This window comes from Felis catus, chromosome B4, assembly GCF_018350175.1.
Source record: "Felis catus isolate Fca126 chromosome B4, F.catus_Fca126_mat1.0, whole genome shotgun sequence".
In the NCBI taxonomy this organism is placed as follows: Eukaryota; Metazoa; Chordata; class Mammalia; order Carnivora; family Felidae; genus Felis; species Felis catus.
In genome coordinates, this window is record NC_058374.1 from 23,220,981 (window position 1) to 23,245,992 (window position 25,012).

The 25,012-nt window shown below is 40.9% G+C and overlaps 1 protein-coding gene and 1 long non-coding RNA gene across 3 annotated transcripts in view; one reads left to right on the forward strand and one right to left on the reverse strand.

The window, feature by feature from the left end:
* The first annotated feature begins 535 nt into the window (after positions 1-535).
* The window catches only part of LOC109501362, a 28,950-nt gene continuing 4,473 nt past the window's right edge, over positions 536-25,012 (forward strand). Inside the window, exons 1-2 of one of the 2 annotated variants that reach the window (XR_006600359.1) lie at positions 536-1,653; positions 11,759-11,864. This is a non-coding gene — a long non-coding RNA (uncharacterized LOC109501362). Of the gene's footprint in view, positions 1,654-11,758; positions 12,881-25,012 lie in introns of those variants that run through there. The other variant, XR_002159352.3, reaches the window with a different exon arrangement.
* ARHGAP21 (Rho GTPase activating protein 21) overlaps positions 8,764-25,012 on the reverse strand; it is a 133,896-nt gene continuing 117,647 nt past the window's right edge. Inside the window, 13 exon segments of the mRNA XM_006933312.5 lie at positions 8,764-9,639; positions 9,641-11,275; positions 14,152-14,183; positions 16,121-16,226; positions 16,547-16,588; positions 16,804-16,929; positions 19,910-19,999; positions 20,077-20,150; positions 20,841-20,919; positions 21,020-21,175; positions 21,988-22,130; positions 22,724-22,860; positions 22,940-23,004. Of these exon segments, the coding sequence (XP_006933374.4) occupies positions 9,574-9,639; positions 9,641-11,275; positions 14,152-14,183; positions 16,121-16,226; positions 16,547-16,588; positions 16,804-16,929; positions 19,910-19,999; positions 20,077-20,150; positions 20,841-20,919; positions 21,020-21,175; positions 21,988-22,130; positions 22,724-22,860; positions 22,940-23,004 (2,751 nt within the window). The 3' untranslated portion in view covers positions 8,764-9,573.

Here is a 25,012-nt window from a genome sequence, read left to right on the forward strand (position 1 = left end):
TGCTACAGCAATGGTAAGAAATGAAGTCGGCGGTTATTTCTACTGAAATGACGTTAAGCTCAAGACTGCACTCCCCTTTTCGAAAACTCCGGCTCTCACAGGGCGGTGGGGGTGGAGGAGCTAAGGAAGACGAGGGCGGAGAAGCGTGCCACCCCCCCCCGCCCCCACTCTCGTTCAATGCCCTCCGGGGAGGAGCCGGGACGCCGCCGCCCCGCAGAGCCCCGGAGCGAGCGCTTCTAGCGGTGACCGGCGAGAGGGAGGGGCTGTGCAGCCGGGCACCGTTTGCCACGTTCTCTTGTCCGTGGATGCGGTGGCTGGCAACGCCCAGCCCAGCGTGGGGGAGACGCGGAACGGAGCTGCCGCTGGTCCGCAGCCGCCGAACACGGGGGAGAAACAGACCTTGCTAGTCGTGAGCCCGCGCGGCCTGACCTAGCTCACCCCGCGCGACCCAGAGGGCAAACAGCCCCGCCGCCCGGCCGCGCACCTGCCAGGAGATGCGAACACCGAGGGCAGCTGCCGAAGGGGTACGTTGGCGGCTTTCAGTTTTTGAGGCAGGGGCCTGTGGCACTAAAACAGAGCCGACGGGGCTTACGGTGTTCAAAGTGTTGGAACACCTGGGTGGCTCAGTGAAGTGTCCGACTTCAGCTCCAGGGTTTGTGAGTTCGAGCCGTGTGTCCCGGCTCTGTGCTGACAGCTCGGAGTCTGGAGCCTGCTTCGGAGTCTGTGTCTCCCTCTCTCTCAAAAGTAAACATTAAAAATTAAAAAAAAAAAAAAAAGTGTAAGTGGGAAGAGGAAAGGCCTGGGAAGAGCATTCTGGAAACTGTGGCTGTCCATCCATCCTGCTGCTTAGAGAAAATACCTTTTGAGGGCGCTTGAAAATACAAATACTGATACTAAGAGGCAACGCCCTAAGCCAGAGATAAAAGAATTAACACAGAGAAGTGCACACTGGGTTAAAGATAGCCACAGATCCGCACCGTCCTTTGCCTTGAGAGGTAGAGTCTGATCTGCCTCCCTTTGAATCTGGTCTGGGCTTGGTGCCTTGCTTGACCAATGGAATGCAGAAGTCCCAAGTAGGCTAGGTCCCAAGTAGGCTAGGTCCCAAGTAGCCTTGTGGCTTCTAGTCTATCGCCCTTAGAGCAGCTTGTTGTTGGGACGCTCCCTCTGGGCACCCAGCCTCCATGCTGTGTGAAGCCCAAGCCGCTTGGAGAGGCCACGTGTGGACTGGTCAACGTGTGCAGCTGAACCCCTAGCTGAAAGCCAGCGTCGGCTGACAGCTACGAGTGAGCCATCTTGGACGTGGAGCCCAGTCGAGTCTTCAGATGGGAGCAGCCCCCGAAGACGCTTAGCTGACGTACCAGCGTGAGCGCAGCCTAGCTGAACCTAATCAAGCCACACAACCGTAAAGGATCAGCTTAAACGTTGTGATTTAAGCCATGGCATTCTGGAGTGGTTAATCGTTCAGCAAAAGATTACTGGAATATGTACGTGGTCCTTGTGCTCTGTTGGTAGAAGGAGCCTACAACTGCAGAGGCTTAAATCTGAAGAATTGCCAGAATGCTAGGAAGCCCACAGCCAAATCAAGGGAAACTTCTAAATCCTACAAGATGCATGGCAAGCAGATATTCTATTGCCTAACACAACGGGCAGCAGGTAAGAATTCAAACTGGGGGTGCCTGGGTGGCTCAGTCGGTTAGGGGTCTGACTTGATTTCCGCTCAGGCCATGATTTCACGGTTCATGAGTTCGAGGCCCGTGTTGGGCTCTGTGATGATGGCATGGAGCCTGCTTGATATTCTCTCTCCCGCTCTCTCTGTCCCTCCCCTGCTCTCTCATGCTCTCCCTCCCTCTGAAAATAAATAAACTTAAAAAAAAATCAAATTGGAATCAGATGTCTTTGTGTCAGGTTAAATTACTTCCTGTGGATGGAAAACACCCTAATAGACTAAAGGCAGTAGTAGATGTGATTTTTTTAGGGACATTAGAATTTGCTTATTTCTTCAAATGAACAAACATTCTTGGTGACGGCCACTAAGGTATGCTTCCCAAGATGCTTAGGTAGTATCTAAACAGAGAGGGGTGGGGGGGGAGATCCTGGATTCTCCATAAATAACATTCAGTAAGGAGGATACAGCTTTTGTGATAGTCTACACAAAACTTCATGTCCAGGGCACCTGGGTGGCTCAGTGGGTTACGCATCCAACTTCCGTTCAGGTCATGATCTCACAGTTCACAAGTTCGAGTCCTGTGTCGGGTGAGCACAAGCTTCTTGTCAGGTGAGCTCGAGCCCCTGCTTCGGGCTCCGCACTATCAAGTGGGATTCTCTCTCTCCCTGCCGGTCTCTCCCCCTCTCTGCCCCTTGCTCCTTGCACCCCCTCTCTCTCAAAAACTAAAATAAATAAATAAGTCAATAAATAAATAAAATAGTTTAAAAAAATTTTTTTTTCCAAAATCTACTTTCTGTCAGTCCAACAACCAGAACTGAATGAGCCACAATCGAGAGCAATCTAGCAGAGCAAATGCACACTGATGTCAGCTTTCTACTTCCAAAGGTCAACTCAATTCACTAAACAGTGGGACCTGGTTAGAATTCTCTTCCTCATATGGAGATAATATCCACCTCCTTTTAACTTTCAACCACTCTTCCGTGTTCAGCAGTTAGGATGCTTAAAATGGAAGAAGATAAGATTTGGGAGACATGATAAAGATCTTTAAATACTTGTTGTGAGAGTAATTCTGTAGAAAATCGACACTGACTTCAATATATGTATTTAAAAACCCACGAGGAAACTATGAACATCATTGTAAGCTGACCCACACATCTGTATTTACATAGCGCAGTCAAGAACTGGGAGAATAGTAATTCTGCCTACTGGAAAAATGTATCCGTATCTTGCAATCTAACACTGACTACTAATCTATGTGAATTTCAGCATATGGCGTGTGAGCACCCTGGTGTTTTGCTCAATTCTGCTGGTAGGTTCTCATAACCATCATCTTTAGCCTATTCTCAAAAGTAAAGGTTTCACGGCCTTTTTTTTTTTTTCTATGTCGGGAAGAAAGCATCTGTAGAAACCCCATAGTCGGGGCACCTGGGTGGCTCAGTCGGTTAAGCAGCTGACTCTTGGTTTTGGCTCAGGTCATAATCTCACGGTTTCTGAGTTGGAGCCCCACATCCGGCTCCGTGCTGACAGTGTACTGCTGGGATTCTCTCTCTACCGCTCTGCCCCTCCCCTGCTCTCTCTCTCTCTCTTTCTCTCTCTCTCTCAGAAATAAACTTAAGACAATTTTTTTTTAAAAAGTAAGAAACCCCACAGTCAAGTGGACAATTGATAAGTCTCTATCTGCGTTTCCCAATAGTTTCCTTTTGTAGCTGCTTTACGATTGGAAGGTTGGGACATACAAAGTCTCAATCCTCTCCTTGGCTGGAGAGAACTAAGCTTTCTCCTGTTTGTGTATTTCATCACTGCTCCAGCTCTCACTTTAGTTTGCACTGCAGGGATGCCATGAGGCCGGGTGGCAGGTGTCCCCTCGCCCCCGCAGTACAGCCCTACTTCCTTTTGAGCAGCCAGCTGACCTGCCTGTGTTACAACCAGCGCCTGCTGTTCTCTGTTGGCACAAAACAGTCTGCTAAAGCATCCTCGCTGCTGGGGTAGAATTTCTGCACCTTCCAACAGTGAAGTGGCAAGGAGGGACGCTTGGTTGTCCTGTTTAAGAATTCCTGGATCCAATGTAATATTATGTGTCTGAAACTAATGTAACATCGTCAACTATACTAAAAAAGAAGAAAGGAAGAGGAAGGAGGGAGGAGGGAGAAGAAAGAGAAGAAAAAAGATTAAGGAGAAGGAGACAGAGACAGAGACGGAGACGAAGACGAAGAATAACATTATTATTATTATTATTATTATTATTATTATTCCTAGATCTGTAGTTGTGTAGCAAAAACATCCACAATAACTACCATAGGAGAAAAAAAAATGTTGTCATACCACCTCACATCATTTATAAAAAATGTCCCAGACACCTAAACACCTAACAGTGAAAAACACTCCTTCCCTCCCCTTCTTTCCTCTCCCCTCCCCTCCCCTCCCTCCCTTCCTTTCCCTTTCCCTTTCCCTTTCCCTTCTGCTTCATGCCCAGTGTGGAGCCCAATGTGGGGCTTGAACTCACGACCCTGAGATCAAGACCTGAGCTGAGATCAAGAGTCAGACTCTTAACCAACGGAGCCACCCAGGCGGTCCAGGAAGTATTTCTTAAATGGGACTCAACAAGTACATGTAAAAGCTAGTAACTCTGATTTAAAAAGACAAATTTAAAATATACAGTTAAATACCTTAAAAACTACAAACTGAAAGATGATATTTGAAATCTACACAACAGGCAAAGGATTAGTATCCAGCTTATATAAAGATCTCTGAGAAAAAGCCAGCAACAGAAAACACTGTCTTGACTATGCACAACAGTCAGACGTTACCTCACATGCGTCAACTTTCCAGACAAAACATTAAGAACCCCAAAATATCTAGCATCCAAGAGGATGTGAAGAAATGAGAAAACGCATACACGGCTGATGGTGTCTAAGTGGACGCCACTTTGGAGATTATTTTGACAAAACCTAGTCAAGTCGAAAAGGTGCACAGTATCGACCCAGAAGCTTTTAAGACACTCTGTATGTGTGCGCACAGAGGCAAGTACAAAGACACCCCTTCGAACACCATGCCCACCCCAAGAAGAATGGGAAAATAGAATAGAGCTACATGGTTCAATAAAGGCAGATCTCGAAGACATATGAAGTGACAACAGCAAGTTAGATAGATACTATGCTATGATTTATGTAAATTAAAAATATTACACTATAATTATGGTTATATACATAATAAAAGTAAAATGTGACCGGAGCGATATACTCATGATGTCTGTGTTGGGAGGAGGGAAGGGAATAGGAATGGGAAGGGTAACAAAGTGGAGTAAAAACAGAAATATTTATCCTGTTAAAAAAGAGCTGATGCAAATATTACAAAAATGTTAATAATATTTCTTCATCCTGGGCAATATAAACAGAGTGTCATATTCTTCTTCTCTGTGTCTTCAGTATTTTTCTCTACTTTTTCTTAAGAAAAGATAAAGCAATGTTGCCATAAGTGGAAGACGCTAGAAGATGCTAGAATGCATTATACTCTACAGAAGAATCAAATGGTGGGCCTGAAGCTACTTTAGGATCATCTGTTCCAACCTGTTTTTACAGATGGGAAAACTGAGGCCCAGAGAAGTAACTTTCTGCCGAAAGTCACACAGCTGGTCAGCAGCAGGTCATGACTATAGTCCGGGGCTTTGAGCGTTCAATGCAGCGTTCCAGGTGGATGTGAAGTAAGGCTTAGAGAATATGATCTCAAGGGATTCCTGAGTGGCTCAGTCGGTTAAGTGTCCCAACTCTTGATTTCGGCTCAGGTCTGATCTCAGTTTGTGAATTCAAGCCCCGTGTCGGGTTCTGTGCTGTGCTGACGGTGCGAAGACTGCCTGGGATTCTCTCTCTCTACCTCTCTCTGCCCTTCCTTCACTCATGCTCTCTCTCTCAAAATAAATAAACTTCTGAGAAAAAAAAAAGAATATAATTTCAATTTAAGAACCGAGAAGTAGGAATCTTTGACACCTCCATGTAATTACATATTTCCACCTGTCAGCCCCTTCAGAGAGCGGAAACTGCATTTCAGCACGCACTTTATAAATCTGAATAAAGGAACCCCCAAACAAATGCTGGGTCCCTTCTTTCACTAAAGAAGCAGTATAAACCACTTTTAAAATGAGACCCCAACATTTCTTAAAACCTTTTCATTAAAAGGTAGACACAAAACAAAAGTTAGACACAAGACCTGCAAGATAAGCTAGTCTAACCATTCCATTTTTATTGAAATGAGACCAGAATAACTTAGGCTGGGGACAATTTGAATAACTGTAAATCACTGAACTATGCACATAAAATCATACTACCTAACAGGAGATCCCTGGCTATCTGGGTGTTTTTAGAGAATTCACTGTTTCTAAGATTTTTTAAGTTTATTTTTGAGAGTGGGGGGGGGAGGGGCAAAGAGAGAGGGAGACACAGGATCCCAGCTGTTAGCACAGAGCGCGACGTGGGACTTGAACCCATGAACCATGAGATCATGACCTGAGCCAAAGTTAGATGCCTGAGCCTAGCCAACTGAGCCACCCGGGCGACCCTATAATTGGAGTTCTTTAGGAAGAGAAAGACTGCAGATAAAACACAAAAATAAGGAAAGAATAAAGAGCAGTAGAAATGGTTATTGTTGGTAAATGCAGATGAATATTCAAGTCTATAAAACAAAAATAATGTCTTACAAGGTATGGAGATACATATATATATAATCAACTGTAATAAGCAGCAGGTCAAAGTAGTAAACGTTTCATTTAAATTAGGTCCTATTAGATGAAAGATGTCTCTAAAAGAATAGTAAAAGGATAAATAACATGCTAATAGAAGGGGAAAAGGGTATAATAATAACATTTGAGTAATTCAGAAGAGGCAAGAAACAAGAGAAAAAGGTACATAAAACTTGTGAGACAAGTAGAAAACAAATAAGACAGCACATATGAATCCAAATACATCAGTAATTTCATTAAATGTAACTGAATTACGTACTTCGGTTAAAAGACAAAGATTATCAGACTACATTTAAAAAAGAATAATATGTGCTACAAGAGATAAAAACCGAATATAAACACAAAAGGGTTGAAAGTAAAAGGATGAGAAAGATTACTATGCAAACACTAGCCAAAAGTAACTGAGACAGTCACACCAGTATCATATAAAATTAAACTTTAACACAAACAGCTTTGGTAGACAGAATGAAGGGCATTCCATAACAATAAAGGCGCCAATTCGCCATGAAGATAAAATAATTCTAAATCTATGTCCGTCCACTTAGTGTAAACTAGCTTCAAAATGTATAAGGAAAAAATGGACAGAAATAAGAGACCAAAATATTTGTAAACATAAGACTTCATCACCTCTCAGGAAATGATACCAGCTAGGTAAGATATCAGTAAGGATATAAAAGATCTGAAAAACTAAAATTAAGAAACCTGACCCAGTTAACATAATAAAGCACCAGTTATATTGTTTTATTTCTTAAAAAAATTTTTTTAAATGTTTATTCATTTTTGAGAAAGAGAGACAGACAGAGCGTGAGCAGGGCAGGAGCAGAGAGAAAGAATCTGAAGCAGGCTCCAGGCTCTGAGTGGTCAGCACAGAGCCCGATGTGGGGCTTGAACTCATGAACCACGAGATCATGACCTGAGCCGAAGTCAGAGGCTTACCCGACTGAACCACACAGGCGCCCCCGGTTATATTCTTTTCAAGTGGACGTGGAACATTTATAGAAATCTGCCACATGATGGTTTATGTAATGGATATCTCCATTAATTTCAAACAGCTTGAAACTATCAGAATATGTTTAATGATCATGTGAATTATACTAGAAATAATTTTTTTACAAGACAAACTAGAAAGCCTCCAAATGTTTAGAAATTAAGCAATATACATCTAAATAACTCACAATAGAAATCACAATAAAAAATCACAACAGAAATTAGAAAATGTTTTGAAACAAATGAAAATAAAACAAATAGCCTTTTAAACAGCAAATATCAAAAAACAATAAGTGGCTGAAAATCAATGATCTAGCAAACATCTCAAGATCCAAAGAAAAGTGAAGATAATAAATAGAAGAACCGAAATGAATAGAAAATCATTATCTGAGCCTTGAACCAGCTTCTCTTTTTTACATATAAAAAGTACTTTTGATGATTTTAAGAATACACTGGCTTTTCCAGTAATACACCTACTGTGTACAGTAGGAAAGAGTGTACTTATATTTTGTTCAGAATTTTATCATCATTTAAGAGTATCATGTCACCAATAGCAAAACTACTCACGGTACATAAAGTTATTGCACTGTTAGTGACTCTGTGTATTGGTGCAAATATCTGACTGCTTCTCATATTGAATTGTTTATTACTTTATTATAAATCATTTTCTTTCCTTTCTATAAGAAAATTACAGACATTCCATAATATATGGAATAAGATATATATTACATATATAGATTTGTTATAAGGTAGTTTATATTATCTGTGAATTTCTCTTCAGAATAGTAAAGGAGAAATTTAAAAATATTCTTTACAGAATGAGAATATGGGGTCTGGCAGGGTTGAAAACAACTCGATTTGATGATTTTTAAGGCCCTTCCAGTCTTACCATTCTGAGACTTTAAGTACCCATTATTTCTTAGAATGGGTTTGACATATTTTGCAAGTTGCGAGTGGCAGGCACTATATCTGGAACAGTATGGCATTTAAATCTAATAACCCTTATAATGGATACTATCATCATTATTTATCTGAGGGGATAAATTCAGAGGAGTTACATAATTTGTCCAAGTTTACATATCTAGGAAGTATAAAGTTGGTCTGATTCCCAAACACATGCCCTTTTCATTCATTATCTCCAACAAAAGGTAAACACAACATGTTACTTTAGCTAGAAAAGCTAAATATTATCTGTGTGCAGAAGGGAGGTTAGGCCAATGTAAACATTTATAAGAGATCCCTGTCCAACACAGCAGAAGAGAGGAGAGATGGACTATACAAAGAGAGCAGTGATTTTCTTAAAGTCAGGACCAATTAAGGCAGTTATAAATGGAAGACATTTAAAAATATATTAGAATAAGTTTCAAGCCACGCAAAGTTCACCAAAACAATGTTTATTTCCAGTGTTTAATTGGGTATGCACACAGGCATGACACAGGTTTGGATTCATTAAGTCCTCATGCAGAATTATATTCTTCTCGATAAAGAAGCCAGTTCCGTCCAGGTCACTATCTACACACCTATGTTACAACATTTATATCAAATCTGGTATCTGAAGAAAAGATACACATATAATATGTTCATTTAAGTTACGTATTTTACAGAAAGATTAAAAATTCAAGTCACACAAAACTCAAAAACTGTATTAAAAGTTTGAATATAAAACTCAGAGATCCACCTGGAATGACTAAAGAATGGAAGTTCCGTATCCACCTGTGTTAAAACTGGTAAATGTAATGAACTTTGTTACCAATAAAATGCGTTCATTTATTCAATGTAAGTTATCTAATTTTAACAATATGGCACCCTAATAACCAAATGGATTTTTATGATGAGGCACTTTTGTTAGTGATGAAACCAAAAGAACAAATTTGCTGCATACTAATAATGCCAGCTATTTTCTTCCGTAATCTTGGGTATACACTATGTAGTAAGTTGCAACAAATACCTTGCTCATTTGTATACAACTATCCTATATATATATATATATATATATATATATATATATATATATATATGTTCTTCTGGCTGTAGGAATGCACTGTAAAGCTATTCCACAGTGCAAAATGATGAAACCAGCCCAAATGAAGGCTGCATAATAACAATTCTGGTACAAGAAAATATTTACAGAGTTACTGGAACGTGTAACAGTAGCTTTTTTTATTTGCTATGGAGGACATACCCCAGTTTAAAGACAGGGATGCAACTGTGCTTTATCGCCAGGGGTTTCAGACAGTCGAGGAGGCTGGGCATTATAATGCTGCAGAACTAGCGTGTTGGCTCATGTTCTGGAAGCTTTCTCCATTTATTTGGTCAGGTGACTGGGGTGGGCTGGAAAGAAGGGGCCTGTTGGTTGAAGCCAAGGTACCGGGAGAGCCGCCCGCGTCGGCCTGGGAGGACAAAGGTGCGTGGGCCGTGGCTCCTTCCAAGGCGCGCGAGCTCTCGGGCTGGGGGCCCCCGGTCTCCCCTCTGCTGAGGTCGGAGGCGCTGGTGCGCAGGCGCTCCCTGGCCAGCCAGTCTGAGATGGAGAGGTCCTGGGCTGAGCACTTGGGCTTTAACCGATTCACAGCTGAAAGTTCGGATTCCCTCTCCGCACCCTGCTCGTGCGCCTTCCAAAAATTCAAAACACTGATCTCGGCGGCATCTCTGTGCCCTCCTAGCGTGTGCCGCCGTTTGATGTTTTTCCTCTTGGCCGCCTCGGCGCTCGCTTTTTGGTTTCCTACTCCGAACATGTCGTCGGCCGGCGCCCGGGGTCTCAGTTTTAACCGATCTGCTATCTTGGTCTTCCAAGTGGGCTCCTGTTTTTCGGATTCACTTCGGGTCGGTGTCAGTAAACTGCCCGTCGACTTTCCTTTCTTCATGACGTCAAACACCCGGGTTATGGCAGGGGCTTCTCGGTCGCTCTTGGCATCCCCGAGGCTGCCGCTGTCGGACTTGAACCGCGCCGATTTCTTCCTGGACAGGGTGTCGCACTCGATCAGCTTGTGGGAGCTGAAGAGCTGCCTTCGGCTGTCCAGGCTCGGTGTCAGACTTCCCTCCGTGCAACTGACCTCGCTGCCTTCCGAGTTCCTCCGGCTCGCCTTCCCGGCCTCCTGCAGCTTTCCCCGGAAGAGCCTGTCCGGGGCCAGGGCCGCGGGGAACACGGGGAAGTCACTCTCGCTGTCCGTCTCCACCGGCCGCCCCTCGCTGATGAGCTCGCTGCGCTCGTCGTCCGCCTCGTCCCCCTTGCTCTCGGCCACGGAGCGCACGTCGGGGCTCAGCCGGCTGCAGTCCAGGCTGGCCGGGTACGCGGTGGGTGGCGCGGCGGAACAGTCGGAGGTGGCGGTGCCCACGGTGGCCAGAACCTCGCCGCGTTTGCTTTCCGGGCTGGTGGACGTCTTGGTGGGAGGCCTGGCCGGAGAAGCCTGCGAGGAAGTGCTGGGCAGAGGGCCTGAGTCGGACCCCGGCTCTTCCAAGTGGGGGGACGACTTGTGCGCGGCCGGGGATCTGGAGCTGTCTCTCAGCAAGGGGAAGCGGCCGCTCAGCGTTGGAGACTTGCTGCGCCTCGAGCTGTGCGGGGGTGAGGGTTCTTCCGACGGCGCGCTCTCCTGCCGCGGGGGCGTCTTCTCATCTTTTGGGGCACCGCTGTCCTTCTTGGCGCTGTTTTCTTTGGAAAGGACGAGCCTTTGCTTTCTGCACAATGCCTCGCTCTCTTTTTTGGACTCCTCTTTAAGGTCATTGTGACACTGTTCTGTGCTCTCTTTCTTAAAAAACACACTGTCCAGTTCGTCTTCTGAGCTGCTGGGCTGCGCCTTTTCTTTGGGCTTTTTCCTCTTGCGACTAGCGGCCGCGAATATGGAGGACACGAGCAGTTCCCTGCTGTACTGGTCTCTTCCAGATCCCCACGAGCCCTGAGAGGCAATCAGAGAAACGAGGCTTTGAACACAAGGACGCCACGGAGCTCGCCTGAAGAGGCCTTCCCCCAAACGTTTCTTACCGAGTTAGCTCTAGGGAAGCTCTACGCACACTACAGAGTGTGGGGTTTTGTGCCTCCGTGTGACCTGGTCCCAAGAGACATTTTTCTTTCTTTATGACCAGTTCCATGTCTTGGTAACTGGTGGTATTTATCTGGAAAGTCACAGCGCACATACATCCGTCTTTCACAGGGAAATAGTTCGTGCTTAGAGCTACCTAGCGCTCCTATTCTTGTTAGTTTCCCTGCACCGACCCTGCTTGTGCCCCTGCTTGTGCAATGCTGGACCTACTTCAGGTTCCTTAACCTGGAACACAGGTTTGAGAGTTAATACTTCGACAGAGTTGCATACAATATTCTGCCATGGGTTCTGCCATGGGTTACTAAAATTGTATGACTGACTTCCGTGTTCTAATTACAGACGCCATATGATACACATCTGGTATCAGAGAAGCTCATTAAGGGAACCCTTTGGTCTTCCATTAGTTCAGCCAGACTGGGTCTTCAGACTTGCCTGGGCAAATCAGGTAGGTAAGGTCTCATTTATCTCAAGGTAACAACAAAACCAGACAATTCAAATAATGTAAGGTCAGTTACAGATCTTAAATCCTTACCATAGAAGCACCATCATTGCTAAAGCTGCTGTAGTGCAGGCTACTGGTTTCCTTAGCTATGCTCAATAGGGTCTTGATGACAACTATTTAATTAGTTTGTTCATAATGCCTATCTGCTAAGTCACGGGTAGTGGTGGGCGAGGGGGTCAAGAAACACTTGATCACAGACGTGGAAGACAAGCAGGAAGGCAGGAAGTATGCTGAGTAATAGAAGCAGAAAGTGTGTTTCTCTCTTGTCATAAAGATCTGACACAAACTAAAACTACCCTATCAAAATCGTAAAAAAAAAAAAAAAAAGTAAACATTTAGGCTGTTGTATGAAAACGCATTCACCACAATAAAATCACAGGTTAAGAGAACTTTGTTTTTATGGGTTGGAAAGGAACGCCCGGTTATCCAGGATCCTTCGAATTGGTTATCTACATTTTAACGCCTTCTGCTGAAGACTGTAGTGGAGAATGGTTGCGGTTGGACTCTGAATCAAGCCTGACCTTCCTTCCTCTGGCTTGCCGCACAGAACACTGAGCAAGTGATTTACTTTCCAACATCTCAATTTCGTTGTTTATTTAACCAAGACAAAATTAGATTACATTAAGATTTCCTAGGGTCCCCTTCAAAATCCTATGATTCTGTGACCATATACGTGTTGGAGCAAATAATTTGGCTGTGCTTATTTTACAATTGAAAAACTGCCACAAAGAATTATACTACTTGTGTACCCACCGTATTACAGGCAGAATATAACTACCACCATTGTTAACATGGAAAAGCTGTTATAACAACAGATTGAGAAATATGCACCTAGTAAGAGGGAAGGAGAGATTTCAAGTAACTCTGAAATCTCAAGTATAACATCCAAATCTAAATCTGAAATCCTCTGGCAAAAAAAACCAACAAAACAAAACAAACAAACAAAAAGGAAACTGTCCTAGATCAAAGAAGCCTAAAGAAACATGACAATAAAATGCAAGCAGTGATCCTTCATTGCATCCTGTATAGGGAAATAAAAAACAATTTACATCATCGGGACAACATGGAAAATTTGTATAAAAACTCTACATTAGAAATAATAATGCTGTGTACTCATGCCAAGTACCTGGGTATTACGATTTTACAGGACAATGCCCTGTTGTTTGGGGATGGATGCTGAAGCATTTAGGGATAAAGTGTTATCGTGTCTATATGTAACTCTCAAATGATCGACGCCCCCATGTATGTCAAGATTTACCAAATGATAAATCTAAGGCAAAAGGTGTGGGCGCTATTTTTCTGGTAACTTTTCTCTAGGTTTAAAATTTTTCAAAATAAAAAGCTGGAGCCAAAAGCCAGTAAAAATCACAACATGAGTTATAGCAAATGGTGTGATATGACTGGAATATTTTGTAAAATTTCTGGCAAGAATTATAATTTAATCATACACAGCCCCGTTATGGAATTTAAACACGATATATAAATCTCTCGTCTCATTTCTGAATAGAACAATGTTTTAGGAAGTTTCTTGACAATTCTAGTTGCTACTGTCTCAGCAGAACAAAGTTTGGACAAAGTGAACTAATAAAAAACTTCCCAAAACTACTCAAAATGTTGTATAGTTTGGCAGTGTTGTCAATGGCATACAAATTATGCAAAAATACTGAGTTTGCTGAAAGGAGCCGAGAATATATATTCTTATGAAATATGTATCATTCAGAAGAATGTGTAATAGTAACAAAACCTATATTACTACTGAAATATTTACAGATGAAATACGATGCTTGAACTTGCTTCAGAATAGTCCAGGAGGAGGGAAGTGGGTGAAATGCACATGAAACAAGATGGCCAGCCACGTGTTAATTGTTGAGAATGGATAATGGTTGCATGGGGACTCGTTATACTATCCTCTCTGCTTTTGTGTATGTTAGAAAATTGTCATGTTTAAAAATGAAAAAGTGTCTACTCCTCTGTATTAGGCTAAACTATGCTGAGAGAAACCCAACATTCCAACTCAAAATCCAGTATTCTACCATATTCTAAGAATCCATTCTTCCCTTTAAAAGACTTTGTCGGTCTGTGTCCGGAAACGCAGAAGCAGAAAGGGATGCATTTGTATACTAATCACAATAATCAGCCACAAGGCAACTCTCCCCGCCCCCCCCTCCCCCCCCCGACCAAAAATCAGCCACAAGGCAACTCCTCCCCAAAACTGTACGAAACAATTTACCTTAGATTTTGTTGAGTCACTAGTAGCTGAATCTGTGAGAAGTTAAATAAAACACGGTCAGTATCAGCCAATGTGTACTGCTTTCAACGGACAATGCAAAACTTATGGAAAGACAGGCACAGAACAAAATGTGAAAGCAGAACTCAAACAGAACAAGAGAACACAGTGGATAGTCAGAGCTCACAAAGATGCAAGCTGCACCACAGAAAGCCACCGCCATGAAAGGATGCTGTGAATTGAAGGCAGAGTCAGCTCGATGATAGGAATGGCAAAGGAGCCCTGGACTAGACAAGAACAGAAGCGCTAGTGTTTAATCAAATTTCTAACGAGTAAATCTAGCAATAAAGAAGCTGGAAGACCTTTGTAAGAATTGTACTATGTACCACATCCTGTATCTGAAACTGATACACAATGTAGAACTTTCAAGACTGTCAGCTGGCCTCGCTGCAAATTGAGACACTCATACTCGGTGTGCTTATGTTGATTTTTGTCAGACCGTCAGACTTCAATTTTATAAGCATGTACTGCATGCATACGGATGCATTAGGTAACCCCGCTTCCAGGTCACTTTGGTTTGTAAATAATGCTGATCTTTGTGCTTTAGACCCCAGGGTCACATCTGTGCAGTCAGGGATCCTTTTGACTAGTTTGGTCAAATTGCTACCAGTTTTGTAATTATCTATCACAAATGCTATTATGGAAATGGAAAAATGGAGACCATAATTTTCACTGTCTGGCAAAAACTCAGATTATACAATTAGAAAGAGGGTAGGAAGGGGCTAGCGCTATTCAGGAGAGTACCAATTGTGCAATTTTTGTCTTTCAACTTGAGGGAAATTGATTTTCAAAATTAATGAGCTGAGCCCCATGCCACGCCCCTTTGAACACATGGCTAAATGCTTTATGACTTTAAGAACTGGTGGACCATACCATGCTATTTCTCCTCACGGTCTGCTTCAGAAATAACAAGAAACAGCAGAAAAACTTTTAAGAGAGTAGTATTGATCTGTTTACAATAATCTTGAAGAGAAAATTTACACCACAGATCAACCAGGTTTGCATTTACAAGAATCGGGGGTTTCTGCAGACAAGGCAGCTACAGTGTGGACAGCAATCCTCCTTCTTCCTACAGCTCCAGCTGTCCATCAGGGCCACCACAGAATCCACTAGCGACATTACCGTGTGATAGACTCCTCCCACTTCGCCTGTTCAACATCAGTATAGATTTGCCTGTGTCAGTAAGTGCTGAAAATACCCTTTAGGACTCAAACAAGAACTAGAGACAAAGGGAGAACAGCGTGTGAAACAACATGCTAGATTTAGTGCAACAGTTTGGCAGGCGAAAATTGTCAGCAAAAGAGCCTAGGAAAACCACTACTTAACCAGACATTAGGGCGGCAAGAGAAAAACAGAAGAAAACGTCAAATAGATTGACTTTTTTACTGTGACATCTCTAGTGACAAATAATATACTGCATTTATGAAAATGGTGCCCACTTAGCAGTTCAACATATTTCGCTGGCTGCTTTCAAACAGAATGTCTAGCTCAAGAATAAGAACTACTTATATACAGTCCAGATCATACTTTCTGCCATCACAGCAACCACATATTCAGTAGCATATATCTGTTTTACCTTGTGATGACTATTACATGGAAACTGTGAATTAAAAAAAAAAGAACAAAACAGTGGTTTGCATGCTCATTTCCCTCCTATTTCCATTCGGACAAGCATTACAATTCCATGCACTGCCAATGGCATTATAGTCACTGGAAGATAATTAAGATCAATCAGAAAAGGAAGATTACGTTTTTTTATTAGTAGAAAGGAAAGAAAAATAAAGGAGAAGAAGTAGGAGAGGAAAAGGAAAAAAAATCACAGTGAATTGTTACTTGTGATTGATTTGTTCTTTCATGTTATTAAGAATTTAGCTTTTAGCCTAGAGATCAACACTGCCCAGGCAAAAGTTACCTGATACATCTCCAGGGGAGACTCCTGTCCTTCCAATGTTGGTGAGTAAATGATCTATGTTTGGCACTGGCTGGGACTCTACTGTGTTTTCCTCCTGCACTGTTGTCTATGGTTAATAAACAAACATCTCTTCATCATCTCTTCAAAGATACTTTAAAAGTCAAACAACATTTAGCAAAAGACACATTACTGAGTGGAGCACATGTGCTTAACTTTTTACACCGTTTACACATAGTTGATTAACTACAAAATAAGCATCATACTTGTATTTTCATTAGACCAGAAACTGAGGAGCTATAGACCTGCTTCCGGGGTGCAAAGCAGACAATAGCATACAAAGCAGGAAGGTGACACTGTTGTGTGGCATCGGGATCTGGTGTCCCAAATGAGAACAAGTCAGTACAAATGCTGACGGACGATACTTACAAGAGGCTCTTCAGCACCTTCTTCTGTGAAAAACCAGTCATGCTGAAAGTTAAAATAAAAAAGGTGAAAAGAGAAATGAAATAACCCCCTACATAGATCTATATTTTGGAGAATAATATAGGAAAAGAAAAAGGTAATTTTCTCAGTAAAAAAAAAAAAAAAAAAAAAAAAAAAAAATTATAATCAAATTCTGTCCTACCAAACATCAGCTGCTTACAACAAAAGGATTTTCTTGAGGAGACGAAGCCTGAACTTACGTGCTGGATAAGTGTCTCTACGATCTTGTACTGGTCTGGCATGTGAGTGACCATGTGGGTCATGTTATCTTCAGATGTTCTCACAAGAGTTGGGCCAAACACTATTGCTAGGTTTCTGGGTTCCATCTGGAACAAAGGATGTTATTGAAAGATATCAGAATTTCTCTTAAGAAAGTAGGCTTAAATTCCCATTGCGTGTTTGGCATTTTATTTCTGAAAGGTTCTTTTGATGAAAAAGAATTCAAAGAAGAATGGTTGATTGATTGTGTGTAAAAAAAAAAAAAAAATGCTTCCTAGTTAGGCTTTCTATAAGCTAATCTACACCTAACTTCTTTTTCCTGCTTTAATGACACGTACTATGCTTAATTGGCATTCATTTTTTCAATGAAGTCTTTGCAAGCGATTGATCTGGTTCAAAACTAGTATTATGACAGCTACATTCACTGACAAAAATATGAAAATCAAAGGAAAAAAACATTCACGAAAGAAGAGGGCAACCCTCTCCCCTCAAAAATGAAAAACTGGAAAAGGTGCTCAGAGACACGTAACGTTTTCCAAATTTGTCCCTGTAGTACATTAAAAATGCAAATATTTAAAAACCTAAAGTCCAGAAATATTCTTTTCTGACCAATTTTTACTTCAACGAAAACAAAGCTGTCCGCTTATCCTTGTGCCAATCTGAATGCCTCGACAGGACATGCTTTTATGTTTGAACATTCATTTCCACCGATATTTTGTATTCCTTGTTTAATTACATAGTTATCAAATGTATAGATCCTTTGTTTCCCTTTGTTATATCTTACAGTGTCTGGTGTCACATTTTGAATTTAGGATTTGATTAAAATGTCAAATAGCTTTAACCAACCCTGAAAACGTACCAGGAGGTTCAAAAAAATCACTGTAGTACTCAAAGAGTCAAGTTCAGGGGGCCCCACTGCTATACTATTTTGGGAGAGCCAGGCGCATGCCCACACGCGTGCATACACACATTTTAGGTATGGTGCAAAGTGGAAAACGCACAGACTTCCTGTTCTGAAGTAATTTTTATGCATCAAATATGTTAACTACCGTAACACATGCATTATTACACTGTGCTCACTGCAGAGATATAAGTAGAAATTGCGATCAAAGTCAGTATTTTCATAGAAAGCTGACTTGGTGGAAAGAAAATCTGACAACAGGAAAGGCTGACTTGAACTGGGCTCACAGGCCTGTTTCTTATTTTCCCTCCGGGAGATGTTGTCCTCTTACTCCTCCATCTGTACTGGTGAAAGTGGCTCACAAAATAAAGTCCATCTCAAAGGTCTCATGCAAAATTTTTGCTAGATTCATTTAAATTTGTAGACTAATGGTAACGCACATTATTATTTCTGGTATACAGTCGTATTTATTATGTGGGTATATACTTCTAGCTGGCTCCTCCATAAGACTAATAACACAAGTAGTTCGCAGTTTAGTCATTCATTATTTAAGGCAAATTCTGTATTTTTTGAAAGATGTTCCAGAAGTGTCATCAAATAAATCAGGGAAATGAAATGCCTTAGCCACTTCTTCAAGAGTCACAGTGTTAGTTAACATATTAAAACCACTAAAAAAAATCTACAGTAAAGAAAGTTAAGTGTTGGGGCGCCTGGGTGGCGCAGTCGGTTAAGCGTCCAACTTCAGCCAGGTCACGATCTCGCGGTCCGTGAGCTCGAGCCCCGCATCAGGCTCTGGGCTGATGGCTCGGAGCCTGGAGCCTGTTTCCGATTCTGTGTCTCCCTCTCTCTCTGCCTCTACCCCGTTCATGCTCTGTCTCTCTCTGTCCCAAAAATAAATAAACATTGAAAAAAAAATTAAAAAAAAAAAAAAATAAAAAAAAAAAAAAAAAGAAAGTTAAGTGTTGTTAAGTGTTTAATTCAGTGCTTTCTACACTGATTAGACCATCAACCGCTACTTTTCCAGTGCTTCTAATACCAGCAAAAGTGATGAACTGATCAATGATGTAATGCACTTTGGGGAATGCTGAAATAATTAGAAAATACGTCAGCTATGATTGTATCGAGAACTCTTTGGATTCTACTGGATGAACTTCTGGAAACAGTACAGTCAATCTCTCTCTTGTTTTTTCCTTTTTCCTTTTTTAGCCCTATCACTACTGAGGAAATTGAGAGCCTGAAGGATATTATAACACTGCTTATAAACTGCTCAATCTGCAGGGAAAGGGCTTGACACTGTTCTCACATTCCAGCCTTACTACAGCTGTGAGCAACTGTCTTCCAGAACACCACAGACACTAAACTGACTGAATCAATGCTCTTCTCTACCTTAAGCAGGCATAACCCTTAGAAAAGGGGGACAGCAGTGTCCTGAGCTTGTGGTATTCTGTGTTTTTCTTCTCCAGAAGCCAAAATGACTTCATTTAAATATTTGTCAGTAATGCTGAGCTTTAGAAAACCATCATTTTGCAACCTCTAATGATATAATGGGTTTAGGCAACAATCACCAGTGACGGATAAAAATGATGAATGAAGACTACAACGGTATCAACCAAACACAATGTGTGGAACTTCAGATAATGATTTAAACAAACAGGTGTACAAAGACATTTCTTGAAACCAATCAGGAAAAACTGAACACAAACTGAGTATCAGATCATTTCGAAGGGTAACTAATCTTGGTGTGTTTGATAAAGGGAATGCGATGGTGTTGTTTAAACAAGCAAACAGGAAGGTCTTATCTGCTTAACACAAAACAAACCAAGAACAGGTCAGTTTTGCTGTATACACCACTTGGTACATCTTGATCATTGTAGCACGCAAAAGTGTCACAAATGGTGCCTATCCAAAATACTGATACACAGCTGAAAAATAAAAGAAGGTTTTGACTTATTTAAAATTTTTCTTGCTGGATAAATGTGAAAAGAAATGTGTTTTTCAAATGGTGACAACTGATATTTTGGGATCTTTTCCTTTTAAGGGTGATCTTTACGGGGGCTCACCGGCCAACAGGATTTCAGAGCCTTTGCTGAATTGTAACCCCGTTTTTGACAGACGTGAAGCAATGAAACTTATCTTTTCAACTAAAGCCACTGAAAGTATACCTCTTCCATATGTACTTTACTCACCTTATTTTTTTCTGAATTTTCTGCCACTGTCTTCAGATGAGCAGAAAGGAACTTAAGAGTTTCGTAATGATGTTCGGGCAAGTCGTGGATCTGAAACATATTAGTTTCATGGTGGATTTAAAGGCTGAATTTCAGTTGTATCTCCAAAAATAGAAAATAATACCTACTAGTCTTTTTAGTGTTTTCAGACGGTCTAGAGGATCTTCTTTACGGTTGGCCTCAATGAAGTCGGCATATTTATCTGACGACAACAATAAGAACAATAAAAAGAAATTTATCTTAAATTGCTTAGGTGAGTTATAATCTGGATTTCCTCTGAGGTTCAACTTCAAAACACCACACACACATTTAAAATATAGGAATGACCCCAAATAGCCTTTGAAATGTAAGTCCAAACCTGCTGCTGTTTTTAACGATCCTCCAAGATTTATCATCAAATAAAATTCCCTAAAATATGAGTTCTCTGAAGGTACTGTCCTCTATTTGTAGTCTGTCCATTCTTTTCTCCCCCCAACCACAACATTGAGAACAGTGTCTTAATAAGTCAAATATTTGGCTTAACTGAAAAAATGTTTTTCTACTGATTGTACCGTAGTATGTCTGAAAATTTTGACAGAGGACAATACATTTTTAATCTGAGAAGTAAACATGCATGAACGGGATAAGATATGTTTTACTGAACCTACATAATTTTATAAACTTTTTCACTGAAATTTATCAGGAGGAAAAACTAATCTGAATGACAAAAAATAGCTATAATTTTAAAGAAAATAGCCATAATTATGCTTTATACAGAAGTAACAAGTAAATAAAATCTCCTGCTTCCTTTAACAAAATATTTTCTCCAGGTTCAATTTAATATTCTCTGGCTTTCCAACAATGTCATTTTAAACTATTTCAACTGGTATCTTTTGTGTGGGAGTTCACTCACCATTCGTGAAGAGAGGCTCAGGGAGTTTTCTGAAGAAGGATTTTAGTAGACTGCTTATCACATTCAAATCTCGCCATTTCTGGGGGTGCAAAAATAGAAATGTGGCATTTTTGTTGTCAGTGCTACCAAAGGGAAAAAAAAAACCAGATCAGGTATCAAACAGATATAAACACACTTACATCATCTTGTATATCAATATCCGCCATTCCCTTGTTGAGCTCCTCCTGCATACTTGAGATGGCTGCATTATTTCCAGGAACTCTGTAAATACCTGTATATTCAAGACCTCTTTCTTCAACTAATTTGCAACATATGTCAACTATTAATGGAATATACTGCAAAACAAGAAATAAATATTTTATTTAATACAGCACAAATGTTCACATTTGTTAGTAGATGTAGATCGTAGCTAAAAGGCCCTTTCCATCCAAGAGGAAAAACATCAATCACTGTTGTTTGATAGAGAGAAAATGAAGAATGCAGACATGGCAGAACCAGGAATAGATCAAAGCAGCAAGAGAGATTTGGGACAGTGGGAGGAGAACAACTAGGTCAAGACAGAGAGAGGAGGGTCCCCAGGGAGATGAAGGTCTGAAGAGGAAACGAGGAAAGTCTGCAGTAATGAGAATGTGGGCATGACTCAGGTGGATAAAGGGGAACAAAGTCAAAAAAAGAAGAGGGGGAGAGAACAACATCAGTCAACTCATGACACAAATCCTAACATGGACGCTGTATACACACACGCGCGTGCACACACACACACACACACGCACATTTACATTTATTATTACTTTCTTAATCAGGTTCTTGTTCTCATCCTTCTTTTAAGATGCTAAAAGCAGAAACACACAGGATTTGAAAATGAACTCTTACCATTTCAGATACATTTCAGATACATTCCTAATGGACGAATCATGATTCGATTTCAGAGTGAATATGTTAGAAAAAAATGCATTTATAGATAAAATTACTCAGCACACCCTGACAGGTCAGCAATGCTCAGGGAAGCTGGGTCTGCTAGGAGGAGGAACATGCTGGGCAGACTGACACACACTCTCTGTTATCTGACTGGCTGTGCACTCAGGTCCTACAATGACTATAATTAAACTAGTGACTGTAGGAAATCCAGGTGGCTGGGATCTCATACCCGATTGGTGTGTGCGGGTGGGCAGTCGTCTAGTCTGACACCGAACGTTCCTGTAGCAGTAGGCTTTTTTTCAAACGTCTTTCTCATAATACTTGGAATGCCTTTTCTCCACGTGCCTTTGTCTTTTGGGGGACTGGTATCATCTTTTGTTATGCAAGAAAAAGACATAAGAAAAAAATGAAAACAAGCACGGTTAAATCGTGTCCTTTATCAATATTTCTATAAATCAGAGTCCTGTCCTATAAATAATATCTCCTATATTTATCAAAAATATTATATTCTCTTCTCTTCCTAACATAGCACTCCTTCTAACCTTCTAGGTAATTTAATCAGAATCTGTTCCGCTTCTCCACCCTTTTACAACCTGCAGTTTTCTTTAAAACAGTCAGGAAAATAGGATCAATGTGACTTCTTGATGGTGAGATTTTAGCAAAAGGAAACATGATGGTTTTATCTGACAATGACAGTGCCTGTGTCCTCTGCATTAATCACATTTGCAGTGTCTTTTACGTAGATGTATGTGTTATACTTTCCTTCACTTCATCTACTACAAGACAAAGACTCATCTTAAGGGAAAGGGCCCATTGGCCTAGACCAGGTCCAAGGTGACCTTTGAGCTAGCTCACACTGGGCTGAGGTCAGCAGAAATGGTACAGAGAAACATGAAATACCTTTAAAATCCCAATCTTAAACCACTGTATTTGTCAAATTTCTCCAGAAATGCTAACATCAGTACCTTTACTGAGAAGTTTCCTTTCTGACTCTTCCTTGGGAGAGTGTGGACTTTGAGTCTTTGGCTCTGATTTAGCACCAAGCAGAGTCTGCCGGATGCTGAGACTCTGGCGAGGTGTTTTTGGCAACTGTTCTGCTTTGCTGCTGAAAGAAACGAACATTTCTTAACAATTATGTATTTTACATCCAAAATAACTTGTAGGCATGGTGGGATTCTCACCTCATCAGACTGTTATATTCTTTTATTCTTCGACTAATTAGATCCCTGTTAGTCACTCCAGTGTCCTACAGAATGAACAGGAGGTAAGATTAGAAAATCAATTCTAAACTTAAGTGGGGATCTCTACTTATTTTTTGAAGCTCTTTATTGTACTACATTGCTTAGTAAATACAAACCCTATATTCTCAGTGGGCTTGTTTTGAAATCTCTGTTCAACATCACCCAACATCACTCTGCAATAAATGATCCAAATACCTCCCACCCACTGCCAAAAGAGCTTTCTGTTTCTTTTCTGTACTCCTATGATACCTAGACTAAACCCAGCAAGCAGCAGGTGTTCAAACTTATCGATCTGACATTTTTTATCAATGGCAGAAAGCAGAGAGTCATTTTTTTCCTCTAACACCAGAAAGAATGATCAGCATTTCAAAATAATACAGTTGTGGGGGCGCCTGGGTGGCTCGGTTGGTTGAGCGTCCAACTTCGGCTCAGGTCATGATCTCACGGTTTGTGGGTTCGAGCCCCGTGTCGGGCTCTGTGCTGACAGCTCAGAGCCTGGAGCCTGTTTCAGATTCTGTATCTCCCTCCCTCTCTGCCCCTCCCCTGCTCTCTTTCTCTCTCAAAAATAAATAAACATTAAAAAAAAAAAAACAGTTGGATAAAGGATAGAAAAATACTGTCAAAATTTGTTAATGATGAATCATAGAAACATCGAGATTGGGGGTGACTTAGTGTCAGAAATGGCACTTAGATTATCCAAAGAGAAAAGCACAAAACTGGGCTTTTCAAGTTCAACAGATTAACTTTTATAATATGCTATATGGTAAACTCAGATTTGACCATGAAGTGATGATTGTTTTCTACTGATTCCAATTATACATCGACATGTATCCCCATTTTTTTATTAGTCTCATTTTGATTAGAATGAACAATTCAATTTACAAATATACTTTGGAGTCAAACAATCTCGACTTCAAATACTCTTCCTACCAAGCAGCTGAGAGATCACACAGTTAAGATCGACAGTAAGATCGCCTGGGTTTAAATTCTGGCCCTGACACTTAACAGCTGTGTAACCTGGAGGAAATTACTTAACCTCTCTTTGCCAGTGTCCTTGTTTATAAAACGGTGATGACACATTCATATGGTTGTTGAAATTTATTCATGTAAAAAGTTCTTACTCTCCCTGTTTACTCTGAAAAACTTCAAGTCTGATGCTTTACAGTGGTGGTGTAAAACAAAGGTTGTATTGAAACAGATCTGGTGTTAATTTTTAACTACAAAGACGGTAGGGTGTAAACTATCAGAGAGAAAAGCACAGACTTTTTCCCAAGACCTAAGACCTTTTTTCAGAATCTGAATTGATGTAATGGAAATGACGACATTAGAGAACATAACTTTACGGTTAATCTGGGTGTCCCTGTGCACCGTGAGTTAAGGGAAAAGAACGTTGTGCTTTCTTTGTGTGTGTCCTAACAATGAGCGCAAAAGGTGAGAACAATGTGTAAGAAACACTGTGTTAATGATATGAGAAGATACTCTTGAGCAAAAGTTATAGACTTAATCACCACCGAATGTGCACTGTCAGGTTTATAATTATGTACCCTGAAAACACTAACTTTATGAATGAAATTCCTGTTGTAAAAAATATCTTGCTGGTTGTGAGCCAGAAACCCTCAAGTCCCTACATATTTCTTATTGAAAAGAAAAACAAGCTTATCCCGTGATTTCTGACAATGCAAGTTTTCTTGAAAACCAATGACTAAATTCTAGCAGGCTCTATTATATTCTTGACTGAATTTATATTTCCATTAACAAAAATCCTCCTATCAGTATCGCTTTGCATTTATACAGTAATTTGTTTTGACAAGTATTTTCACTATAACTTAAGCCTCACAGTAATCCTGTTTTTGAGATAAGGAGCCAGAGCTGGAATTACTTAGTAATGACCAGGACTAGGACCTAGGATTTCCTGACCCTGCTTCTAAGAAAGTAGGCAAAATATAGGAATTATCTCTTTTTGTAGTTCAGTAATGGAGATTTTCAAAATAATATTGAGTAGGGACACGTGAG